Source organism: Alternaria incomplexa, assembly GCF_024043165.1.
Source record: "Alternaria incomplexa strain BMP 0042 chromosome Unknown scaffold_5, whole genome shotgun sequence".
Classification (NCBI taxonomy): Eukaryota; Fungi; Ascomycota; class Dothideomycetes; order Pleosporales; family Pleosporaceae; genus Alternaria; species Alternaria incomplexa.
The window spans coordinates 899,855-912,017 of record NW_026249854.1 but is presented as its reverse complement, the minus strand read 5'-3'; the positions used below and the strand labels follow the sequence as shown (position 1 = coordinate 912,017).

The following is a 12,163-nucleotide window of genomic DNA, read 5'->3' as shown; positions in this document are numbered from 1 at the left end:
CCAAAACTTCGGGCATGGTGATCCCGGTCTAGCGCCACCTGTGAGCTGCGCCCCACTTTCACACGCGACGAGCGATGACTGCCCGCGCGCAACTGCCTCCACGACCGCATCATGCTTCCAGCCTCGCCGCCATAGGCCTCACGTCATGACCAACGATCCCTCACGATGGCATCCAACATCCCCGACCACTGGCTCTGGCTCGGCCTCGGTACAACTCCCTCTTCCACCAACCTATCAGCCCCGCTAACCATCTCCCAGGCGTCTTCACCTTCATAGCCGTCCAGCAAGTCTCCCACGGCCTCAACCACATCCGCACCCTCACCGAGATCCGAGACCCCCAAAACATCCCCCAGCAGCGCCGCGCCATCCCCTCCGGACCGCCCACCCACCAAGAAGATGCCATCAAGACAAGCTCCCTCTTGACACTGGCGACAAGTCACAACAACGATATCCGAGCCTCCGCGACAAAGATCCTATGTACACGCTTCTACGCCTCCAAGTCCGCCAAAGACCTGCTCATCAAAGACCTGTATTGTGCAGACGGAGAAGTACTGCATCGCGCCCAGTTGGCCTTCAATTTGCTGGGCGACATGGGTGTCTGGAGGGATGATGCGTTCTTACCCAACAACAGGTTCAGGTGGGATGTCGTTCAGCCTGGAATGGGGAGTGGTTCGCAGAGGGATGTAAGGAGGAGACGGAGAGAGGCCATGGTGATAAGCGATGGTGAAGGGCTGATCGGAAGTAACGATGTCTACATGAGGGAACCTGATAGGGAAGACGAACATGATGATGGGGAATCATTGTTTGTGTCTTGAAGACGCCAAGTTATGGATATGGTGTGGGATACGGATTTTGATACCCATCGATGTTAGAATACATCTTCTTTTCATGTTATTATATTGCTGCCTCGAGTCTCTATCGATATGCAATAGCGGGCGCGTCTTCTAAGCATATCTATCGTCCATCCTCACTCCGTCCAAACCCTCTAAACCCGCCGACATCTCTCCTGAAGAACTTGCCAATATTCTTCAGATTACTTTCCAAATTCGCGCCTCCATCAGCACCTCCAGCCTGCTGCTGCTGACCCGGCGCAGGACTACCGAATCGGTCAACACCATCTCTGGCTGCATTGACGAGCATGTTGCCCAGGCCGGTTGCGTCAAACCTGCCTCCACCAAGACTTGGTGTGCCCATCGTACCCATTACACTTCCCGCCGCACTACCAACGCTACCTCCCGTCTGGATTTGCAGTGGAGTAAGGAAAGGCGAGCTCTGCACGAGGTTTTCATGATTGGGCGATGCGCGGAAGGCAGAGAAGAGGTCGAGGAGCTGGGTTTGCTCAGCCTTGCGGATGCCCTTGAGATCCATGATCTTTTTGAAGTTGGTGTCCGATTTGTCGGCAATGTGGATGAGGTAGGCTTGTACGAGTGCCTCTGGTGGCGAGGGGCGGACCTGGAGTGTTTTGAGGAGAGGGTCGATCTTAGACATTGACTGGTTTACGCGTTTGATGAAGCTGATAATTGAGTTAACTGTACGTTGCGCCAAACAGGAGCGACTCAGAACATACCTTGCTGGTGGTGCTGTACCAGGCTCCTCGTTGAGCGTGGGTAGCTCTGTGAAGCCTTTCTTCAGCACGTACGAGTCTAGCAGCATCTGCTCCGCACCAACTTCAGAGATTGGCTTGCACTGCACTATGTTCGCAATGTATGTGGATGCCATCAAGTCGACAAGGTTATCGCTGAAAGCTCGCGCATATTGCTGCTTGTGAAGATACTTCAGGATTTCTCCAGATCTCTCCTTCACGTTACGCAGAAGTTCTCCCACGTAGGAACTTTGATCGCCTACGCTCTCGAGCTTTGCCCAAGGCGTGTTGCGCATCTCCCTCCAGCTAGGCTCGCACGCGATTTCTACTTTCCGGACAAGCATTCGGACTGTCGCACTAGCGATACCCATGAAGGCGTCGGCCTGGCTCTGCAAATCGACCTTTTCCTTGAACTCTTCATCTATGCGACCTCTTATTTTCTCTTCCAGTTGGTTGCAGGTCATGTAACAATAGTCTGCAGTGTTGAGAATGAGGATGGCGTCTTCGACAGATGGTCCTTGTGGTCCTGCTTTCTCACTAAGGAAGTAATACAGCACTTGCTGACCGTACTGGTCCAGGTACTTGGCAAAAGTCATAGATAGCTCCTGTAGCCTCGTTCCAGTCGAGAGTTTGGCGCACTGCGCCAACGTCATACGATAGAATTGGAACAATTCTGTCGATGAGGGTATTACAGCTTGATGCGAAAAATCCTCTTCTGGATTGCGCAGGGGTTGTTGCCGATACTTTGGCATTAAATTGGCAAGTTGCCTACAAAGTCAGCTTTGTTCTCGACAGGTGCATATGTGTAGCCTACTTGTCTTGAGACTCGACCCAGAGGCTCATGTAGGGTTCAAAGGCCTCGGAGATGGCCTGACTAAAGCCATGCGGCCGATCGTCCTTAGAGGCGACTGTATCCAAGGAAGAACGAGACTGCGGGGAATGAGTACGTATTACAATGTGATAGACTGTCTTCACGAACCTCGTTGGAGAACCGCCTTTCCAAGCTGTGTTCGAAGTCCAGCGTCTCCTGTAAGCACGAAAGAAGTAGTTCGACGTCCAGACTCTGCCCGTCGCCTCTCCGCACAGCCTTTTGTAATATAGACTTGAAGTCTTCGCGGGTTCCTTCGCAGAACGAGTTGGCCAGCATCTCGTTTACTCTCCAGTAGGCTGGGAAGATGGAAGCGTGTTCGACATCATATGTTTTCATCATCCGGTTGAACCAGCTGTATCTTCGCCCAATATTGTCTAAGGATCCAGCCTGTTGTTGTTAGCATCGTGTTACCATGAGATAGTTCAAGTGTCCCACCTCATCATTGCCCCGGAAGACTTGGCGGTACTCGCGAAGCTGCGTATTGCAATACCAATTGATAAGCCGTGTACGAGCGTGCTCTCCAAGCGCATCAATGACCAGACATGCTTCCGCCAGCATTCCTTTCCGTTGGGCGGTTTCGCCCTTGGCGAATGTCACTTCGAAGTCCTCGCAGACCTGTTCCAGCAATTCGCCCTGCACATCTGCCACGTTGCGACTCAGCGTTGCGATCTGGTCTATCGAGCGATAGCTCTTGAAGTGTGCCACGAGCTGTATCACAGCCTGTAGAAGCTGTGCGCATTCGCGATATTGCCGCGACTTGCTGAGGCTCCGTAGTTGCTCGTATGCCGTCGTCAGCATCTGAAGGCGCTTCAACGCTGTCATGGAGAGCGTCAGGTTCTTCTTGGTGCTATCCAAGCGCTTTATGTCTGCAGTCATCTCGGTGATGGTCTGCTCCGTCTGCATGGCCCGCTCTCGGACGCTCTCGATCTTCTTGAATAGGTCAGCCAGCTCTGCTTTGGCGGCCTGGATGCGCTGCACGCTGTCGGCATCGGCAGTGGACTGTGAGGCGACAACGCCTGCGATGTCTTCGTCGAGGTCATGCTGGTAACTGCGGAGGGCATCCGACGTGGCAGAAACGGACGAGAGCGCGGCGGGGTGGGAAAAGATGGCGTTCAGGTGATCGATGGGGTCGTATGAAGCTGCATTGAGCGTCAGCGCGGAATCCATGCTTGTGGGTGTTACTGGGACTGCGTACTAGATTCCAGCGAGGTGGAGGGCGCAGGCATGTGGTTCGGCGGGCGTCCGCGTCAATGGCATGCGCTCGCGGTACACGGTTGCAGTCGTCGCAGCGGCAAGGCAGGCACGGCCAGGGTGCAAATTAAGACGAGAGATATCCTATCTATCTAGGATGCAGTACGCACAGTTCGGTATTATTGGCAATTGCCTGACGTCCCCCATGCTTCACAGGCCAATATCCCACGCGTCCTCAATCCAGGGTCCCGTACTCCGAGGTCCGAGCTCATCGCGCTAGAGCACCCTGACGTGTGGTAACATCGCCTTTGAACATATACAGAGTACAAACTCAACGCTCATACACATCAGAGTCTATGAATACATTTGAATCCCACTTGAGTTTGATATGTGGGGCTTACTACGGCAACCCAGGCGCTACTGCGGGAATAGACCCAAGAACCCGTTGTATACTAAACTGCGGTCTTTCTGCGTGAGCGAGCTTGCATCCCCTGTACCGGTCCAATAGAAGAGTCCACCTAGTCCGTTTTGACGCACGTAGTTGGCCTTCATCCTGACTGTGTGCGGGGTATCGTATGTGACTAGACCTCCGTCACCACCAATGCAGTAGGCTGCGCCCAACTGCTCATCAACGTGCTCTTCCGCACCCGGGCGTGGTAGATCTCGATACTCGAATGTACCCTCCTCTCCTGCCTGCCCGGAGAACGAGTGGCCAATACCACGGGTTCCGGTGAAACTGCGGCCATATGCTGGCACACCCATGACAATCTTGTGTCTTGGGACACCTCGCTGCATCATGTAGGAGACAGCTGAATGGCAGGATATTGCGGCCTCGGGACTGTGCGGAATGTGTGGTGTGAATAGTTGAGCCTGATGTCCGCACTTGCTGACCCACGGTCCAGAGTAGTCGTAAGCCATAAGGTTGATCATGTCCAGATAGTGCGAAGCATGTGCCAGGTTGATGTGTTGAAGGGCCCATTCACCCGCTGGAAGTGCCGAAGAGAGAGTGTACTGAGGGGCTGGCAAGTACTGACGAAGTACAGCCAGAAGAGCGATGTAATCCTGACCTTGACTGGCATCTGAAGGATGCTCCCAGTCGACTATTGTCTGATTAGTAGAGGCTCTTCAACTTGGTTTGGGGTACTGACTATCGATTCCATCGATTCCGAACTGCTGTACCAATGCCAACGACGACTGAGCGAAACGCTCACGGCATGCAGGGTCACGAGCTACACCTGCAAAAGGCTCACTGCCTTTTCCGCCTCCACCGACAGACAGTACAACCCGTAGTCTGGTGTACTTTCGCTTCAATAGAGCAAAAGAGTTCAGGCAGCCCTTCGTTGCAGGAATGTCGTCAGTGCCTGGAACCTCGATTTGAGCATCCGCCCATTCATCGCTCAGCTACAACGCGAGTCAGTCGGTGAGACTTTTGTACATCTGACATACTTACGTAGACAGTTCCATCATCTTTCACCCTGTGACCGTATTAGCCTTATCACCCAGTAACTCTATCCAGCACTTAGCGTACCAGGCAAACGCATAGAAAACGTGCGAGATGACATCGTAGTTCAGCGACACGGGTGGCTGGTCGCGATAGATGCGCCAGTTAGGATAGTAGACTCCGTTCCAGTACATGGCTTGCAGCGGTGTAGAGAAAGTGGTGTCGTGACCAGGCGGGTTGAAGTAGTGTCGGCTCATTTTCGGTCGTCGTCAGCTACAGCCTAGCTTGCTGCACGTCAGAACACCCTGCAGGTATAGGCGGGTACCCGGACTTTGAAGGATCAAAGTTGGACGGCTATCGGAAGCTCTTTTTCGTCTTGGGATTCGAGGTTTAGTCTTGGTGACGAAAATGTATAGGTAAGTAAGCAGATCAGAGCCGTGTGTATGTGTGTTCGATTGTATCTGTAGATGTGAGGCTATTAGACAAAAGAAGATAAAGAAATGGGTCGAGATTGTTCAAGGTGATTCAGGAGCACTTCTTGCTTGTATATGAATACCAATGCAACGCAATCAATAGTGGCACCAGAGACTATCGGTGATGCAATGCTTATGATGATCGCCTTGAGACCAACGGACCGCGCAATCATCCTAGAAAAGACGAAGGCTTCCATGCAGGCCCTGCTGTAGTGGCTTTACTACAGATTAGACGGTGAGGCCCAGTCTGGCAACTGATGGACTACAAATAGACACTAAACTGCCATCCCAAGGATCCATGATCGCGTGAAGCAGGCCTGTGTCGCGTACGAGGTTGCAATTTTCTCAATATTCCGACATCGTAATGTGGGTCTAGTGCTTCAAGAGTAGAATGATGAAATCCACCACAAAACAGTTCAGCTCTACCCACACCAGCTGGAGTGCAATGACATGGTGATGCGAGACTGGGTATCGAAGCAGTCAATATTGAGCCGAGGACAATTTCTCAAATTGTTGCGGAACACAGACGGAATATTGACTGCTGAATACACGACCAGGAACGGCTTTCCGGATCCTTGTGGGGAGAGGGCATGACGCAAGCGGCTAGAGGGATAGTAGCCAAGGAGCATCAAACGCCGTGTTGCATAAATGGTGACCGAGTGCAAGGACGACCCCGCACGGAATCAAAACCTGGAAACGATCATGGCGGCCTGCGAACGCGTTGATGAGAATGCACAGATCCTGCAAAGCGTATCGACGGGCCGAGAAGAGCAGAGTGAGCACGAAGCGTCGTATGCGTGGGGTCTCAGGGTCGCACGATCGGTTCGACGGCACGTAGGAAACGCACATGAAGTGGGTAGATCAGGGTAAGTCAAAGGCCGAGCGGGATGTAACCGCCATGTAATACGCATCTGGTAAGTTGCAGATGCAGATGTGGATGCGGGAGTACGGTGATCGCCGTCGGGCCGGAACAATGAAGCTCAGCATCTTAGCGTCCACGTGATTCCGCGTCCCATCTTTCGAGGTTATTGTTGATCGCGCGGGCTACCGCGACGTCACAGCAGCAACGCAGCACGTCAACTCTATCCTTTGCGCCTATCGCATCCTACTCACCCACATGAGGTAGTCAGAGCGCGCCACGATGACTGAAGTTATGAACCCCGTACCAACGCCCGCGCCTGAACCGAAGCCGATAGAAGCTCAGCAGCCACAATATACATTCAAGTTCAGCGAGTTTCTTCGGCGCGAGTATCGCTTTGGCCTCAGTCCCGACCGTCCAGTATGCAAGGCGTATCTTCAGGGCCACTGTCCCGATGGGAACAGGTGTCCAAACAAACACAACGTCTCGTCATCCTACAACAAGTATGCGTCTTTGCAATGCAGCATATATACACTCATAGACTAACAAATCCCAGTCTCGTATGCAAACATTGGCTGCGCGGCTTGTGTAAAAAGGGCGAAACATGCGAGTTCCTTCACGAGTACAACCTACGACGAATGCCCGAGTGCTCCTACTACGCTCGAACCCAGACATGCTCCAACGGCGACGATTGTCTCTACCTCCACATCGACCCCGAAGCCAAGCGCCCATCCTGCCCACATTACGACCGAGGCTTCTGTCCACTAGGGCCATACTGCGCACTCAAACACAACAAGAAGGAGAAGCTGTGTCCCTTCTACCTCTGCGGATTCTGTCCCGAAGGAAAGGGCTGCAAGTACGGCGCACACCCACGGTTCCCCACTGAACTCAAGAAGCCCGAGGTGCGCGTGGAGAAGAGCCCTGAGGAGCTTGAGGCAGAGCGGATAGAGCGCGAGCGCGAGATGATGAGGAGAGAAGAAGAAGACCGCGAGCGCGACGAGAGGAACGGCCATCAAGGCGGTCGCGGTTTTAGGGGCAACTGGGATCGTAAGAAGCGCGGGGGCCGGAGGGGAAGGGGTGGAAGGGGACGTGGGGAATACTGATTGGCTATGATCTGGCTCACTGGGGCCTCAGAATGCTATAAAACGCCCTTCGTTCGGGCGATGGCCGACTGTCGCGCCCGGCGCGTATCAGGCTGGAGCTGAGAAATCCGAGACGGAAAGTACAGTGATACCCCCAAGCTTGATCGTGGTATCAAGCGCTGAGCAACAGAGGTGTTGACTTGGATGGCCATCAAGCGGTCTTAGTCTGAAAATAGTGTTGGCTTTGGAGAGGCCAACGTACAAGAACCATTGGCTTATGTTGTCACGGCGGGAGTATATCGTGGGCCTCAGCGCCTGACTAAGAGGAGATGAGTTCGGCACATAGTACTATTTATTACATGGCTCTGAGGTTTAATATCTTATGACCGATCTAGCACATCTCTCCATCATCAGAGTAAATCTCTCAATCAATCAAAATCACACCATTCCTTGTTTGTAATTACTGTGCTATTGATTCACATGTCAGGTCAACCTGGGAAGCATGGTGGAGACTCCTGCCTAGCTCCGTTCTAGCGCAGCCAGGTATCGCTCAGCTCTGAGTGCTGGTGCAACCCCAAATCATCACTCGCAGCCCAGTTGAAGCCCTTACTTCTTCACATGCATCGAGAACCATTCTTTCCGCGCATACTAGACGCCGTCTCACAGGAAACTGGCCGCCACGATCCAGCGGCGACGCGCAGCCATGATCTGGCCACATTAGGTCGAAGCTTTCCGACAGTACTTCAATCGGCGCTTGTGATCTCATATCCTCCTGGTAGCCAATGCCGAAGATGGTGATTGTTGCACAGTCATTTTCTCTGCGCTCACCACTCAACCTTGTAGGGCAGGTTAGACTATCTCTGCGTTCAGAACTGGCGAAAGATATCGTGTTTATCTTTAGTAAGTTGACCGGAAGCTCTGAACACCTATCGCAGCCATCCATCAGCCTTGCGAGTGAGTTGCGTTGGCCGGGTGTAGAAGGCGCTCAAGTCTTCCCGGCGCTTCTGCTCTCAGTATACATGGAGTGTGTTCACCGTGCCTCCTGTCTCGTTGAGTTCAAATTGACGTTGTGGTCGCACAGATTCCTTCTCGATGTCGGCGGCGCAGGCTGTCCGCCAGTGGCTTTGCAACTCCACCACCCCTGAAGCTCTGACCTGCAGCTATATGGGCGTCTGCCCCCGCACTCTATCAGCGGCAATCGCATCAGCGGATATCTTTTCATTGCCTCAGCCAGAGATAGCTTTGCAGTAAGCGCGAGTCAGGCACCACACCTCCTTTGTGGCTCACATACTGTCGAGCACCTAGGTTTGGACGGATGCTAGGCATCATGGTGCTATTCTCTCATGCCTCCCCTCTTACCAATCTTACAGCCCGGTATCTGGCCGTTAACACTCAAATTAGATGATGCGGTCGCTTCCTGGTGACCTGCTGGGTATATAGTCCAAAGGGACAGCGTTCGATTTTATCACCGCAAAGCCGCGCCAGCCCAAACAAACTCAGTTAAATCCAACAGTGGAAACTCTGGTCTTCTCTTGGGCATTTCCTACCCTCAGGCTCTCCAAACAGTGCCCTATTCTCTCACCTTGTCTACGGATGTCAGCTACCTTCTTGTCTTGAGGAAATCTCAGTCGTTTGGCGATTATACTCTAATTGTTCCACGGTCCTCTGCGTTCTCACCTTGCCTCTTTCGAACGTTGGTTCCCTTACCAGGTTCTTTCCACACCATCGGACGAATGGCGGCCTCAGCCAGTTACGCGACACCTCAACACACATCCTCGGCACAGCCAGCCCCAGCAAACCCGGGCAACCATGCGACACTCCACAAGGACGGCTATCCTAGTCTTGCCTTCTTCTTTTCGCGAAACAGCAGATATTTGCATTTGCGAAAATTCTCCGCTCTCGCAATCCGCGTTCTGCTATATCGCCAGTACAAACTGACCAGGTTGGAAAAGGACCTGCTGCATCTTGAACAACGCGATGCTGAAAAGAATCCGAATATATTGAAAGACTTTGCTCTCATCGAAGCAGAATCGAGAAGTTCTGGAGTCCCTCCAGAGGCTACTCAGTGTTGGCTGTACGAAGAGCTTCAGAACGAGTTGAAGGAATATGGTAGGCATCTTGGAGCTGCAATCAACATAGACTGACCATCAGCAGAAGAAGCACTTCTGCGACTCAACCGCCTTGCCGGGAAAGGCTACGATGTCGCGGACCTTCGCAATTTACAGGTCTTGTTTGACCAGACTCGTGGACCACCGGGTGCTCTTTTGGGACTCGACGGAGCGGTCTGGGGCTCGACGAACGATCAGGAAGGCCACGCATTCGACATCTATCAGATCATAGATCAGCCAAGTCTCAGTAAGATAGGAAGGTTCTTCTGGGATAAGTTTGCCCTATGGGCTCCGTACATTCCAACCTGGCTCTGGATGGCCCTAACCTGGTCAAGACCACCCCCAGACGGGTATGTGTATGAGGCCTTCAGCATGCGCAGATTCGAAGCTGTGGTTGAACTTTCCGGAAACATCTTAGCCTCATTGCTCATATATGTGGCCGTTACCTCCCTGTACCTCACCGCCGAGCGTGCATCCAGCGTCGTAGGGGTTATCGTCATTGCTGTAATCATAACCGCATGCAGTCTGTTGTTTCGTAATCAGAAGTTCATCTCTATGCTTTCGACGTAAGTACAGATACTCTCCTAGCCCCAGAGACTTACTAACAATGCAGGGTATGTGCGGTCCTTGTAACGTTACTGCTCAACGACAACACTCGGCAGCGTCAAGCAACCCAGACCCTTATGCATCCTGCAAATGTCACACATACGACTTACGGGACATGATGAGTGCGAAACACGTACTCGGTCAGGTATGAGCACAGATCTCGTCGCATCGCTGGTACATACAGCGTATCATGCGCACTCTTCGAGAGACAAAACGAATAAGCAGCGCTGACTTAGAACGAGACTTTATCGGATGCGTTCAGCCAAACCAACACAGGATCAAAATACCAGACTCAAGCTGGGACCCACTCTAGACCGGAGCATGATGCGCTAGACCTACATCGGCTGCTGAGGCGCTGCATCATCGTCAGCGAATGGGAACTGTACCTGGACAGGACGGCGCACCGCAACTCCAAACTTTACTGCCGCTCCTAGGCATCGGATGACATCACCTGAAGCACTCGTTGACAGGGGACTGCTATGCTGTTACTGTTCTCTTCGGACCCGTGGCATCACGCATCCGGATAGCAAATGCTGAGTCGTCTCGGTAGCCCCAACCTTTCGTGTACTCCATCAAAGCGTGCTCAGCCGTGCCAAGCTAAGGCATTAGCTACTGACAATATACCAATACCCAGCTACGGAGCACTAGAAGGATGCGAAGTCGCAATAATACTCGATGGACCGCGTTACCTCGTTGCCTACCCGTTCGACACCTGTACCACTCCGTTAGAGATACTAGGAATTGTGAAAGCACTGCTTTCGGCCCATTGGAAGCCTCTACATGGGCTACATTGGAATTGGACAGCGCTGCAAGGCTGATCGGTTATGGCTCCACCTGCGCGCACCAAATTCCAGGTCAAATTCGCACGACTTGTCACATCGGCTAGTACAGATAGCACCCGTTATCCGACTATAAATCTTTTCTTTTTGCCTTCAGCTGTTTAGCCCTCGATATCCTCTACCGCGAGAACTCCTGCGACGGCCAATTAGCTCAACTAGCGAAGGATGTCGACTAGACCACAGCCACAGGACTCTGGGATCGTCTGGTCGAAGGATGGTATGAACCTTTCACTCCCCTCTGGTGTTGTCGTGGACAAAGGCACTGATGCGATGCTTTAGCCTTGGAAAAGGGTCTTACATACGGACTTATCTGTGCAAATCGAGACAGCGCCATGCAACAAGCCCACAAAGCCCACGAGGCTTCATCGATTCGCTATTCCAATTCGGCAAACAACCAGCCACCACAACAACAGCCTACGGCAACAGGCGCCCAGTCTCAATCCAGTTCATCGAACCAACAGGGCGCCCAAGACGCCGCTGTCGTTCCCCCTTGAACTTCTCACGTCTACCGATGCAGATGGTTGGTCATAGCGACTCTCGGAGGAAGCAGCGTTGCCCTTGAGTCAGAGGCTGACCGGTCAGCAAACATTGGTGATTGAGACGAAGTTTGGGCAAGGATGTAGACCCGCTTTTGACAGCCGTTGCACCGATTCCGCAGTAGGCCCCCTTCTGATGGTCTTTGTATGGCCGACAATGCACAAGGGGATTTTGATCTACCGTTTCGCAACTCAGTCCGGATAAGTATAGTTGTTGACGCTGCCCAGAGCCAATGGACTTGAACGTTTCACAGAAACCTGAGAAAATATGAGAGGATGCTGTCGTCCACTTTTGCCTCCCTTTTCTTCAATTTCGTGTTGAACGACGATGCGTGCCGCTCACACCTCCAATCTCGCTTGACGGGCCTGCAAAAAGGTCCGCTACGCCGCCTAGAAGGGTTCGAGGTTGGAGGATTTGGAGGCGCAATGTCTGAATGATTAGACAGGGGTGGCGCAGATCCTCCACCTGGTGCCGCTCGCGAGGAAGAGGCGGGCCATGCGTTTGGTCGGTGCGAAGTTTTTGGCCCCAGCCTTGGGGTCGTCACGCTATCAAAGGACAAAGGCATTATCGAAGT

The 12,163-nt window shown here is 52.8% G+C and overlaps 5 protein-coding genes across 5 annotated transcripts; 3 read left to right on the top strand and 2 right to left on the bottom strand.

Annotated features, from left to right (window-relative positions):
- Positions 1 to 165: 165 nt before the first annotated feature.
- On the top strand, positions 166 to 815 carry J4E90_004228 (uncharacterized protein; the record flags this gene model as incomplete). Its single annotated transcript, XM_051433793.1, has 2 exons — positions 166 to 208; positions 259 to 815. 2 exons carry the CDS (start codon positions 166 to 168, stop codon positions 813 to 815), a joined length of 600 nt encoding a protein of 199 aa, XP_051292311.1.
- A 139-nt stretch (positions 816 to 954) lies between these two features.
- On the bottom strand, positions 955 to 3,620 carry J4E90_004227 (uncharacterized protein; the record flags this gene model as incomplete). The annotated part of the gene is made up of 5 exons (XM_051433792.1): positions 955 to 1,513; positions 1,568 to 2,350; positions 2,397 to 2,512; positions 2,562 to 2,840; positions 2,889 to 3,620. The coding sequence occupies 5 exons, from the start codon at positions 3,618 to 3,620 to the stop codon at positions 955 to 957; spliced, it is 2,469 nt and encodes an 822-aa protein (XP_051292310.1).
- A 441-nt stretch (positions 3,621 to 4,061) lies between these two features.
- On the bottom strand, positions 4,062 to 5,342 carry J4E90_004226 (uncharacterized protein; the record flags this gene model as incomplete). The annotated part of the gene is made up of 4 exons (XM_051433791.1): positions 4,062 to 4,744; positions 4,793 to 5,045; positions 5,095 to 5,119; positions 5,173 to 5,342. 4 exons carry the CDS (start codon positions 5,340 to 5,342, stop codon positions 4,062 to 4,064), a joined length of 1,131 nt encoding a protein of 376 aa, XP_051292309.1.
- Positions 5,343 to 6,699: 1,357 nt separating this feature from the next.
- Positions 6,700 to 7,520, top strand: J4E90_004225 (uncharacterized protein; the record flags this gene model as incomplete). Its single annotated transcript, XM_051433790.1, has 2 exons — positions 6,700 to 6,920; positions 6,974 to 7,520. 2 exons carry the CDS (start codon positions 6,700 to 6,702, stop codon positions 7,518 to 7,520), a joined length of 768 nt encoding a protein of 255 aa, XP_051292308.1.
- Positions 7,521 to 9,232: 1,712 nt separating this feature from the next.
- J4E90_004224 (uncharacterized protein) lies at positions 9,233 to 10,177 on the top strand (the record flags this gene model as incomplete). The annotated part of the gene is made up of 2 exons (XM_051433789.1): positions 9,233 to 9,608; positions 9,654 to 10,177. The coding sequence occupies 2 exons, from the start codon at positions 9,233 to 9,235 to the stop codon at positions 10,175 to 10,177; spliced, it is 900 nt and encodes a 299-aa protein (XP_051292307.1).
- Positions 10,178 to 12,163: the final 1,986 nt, after the last annotated feature.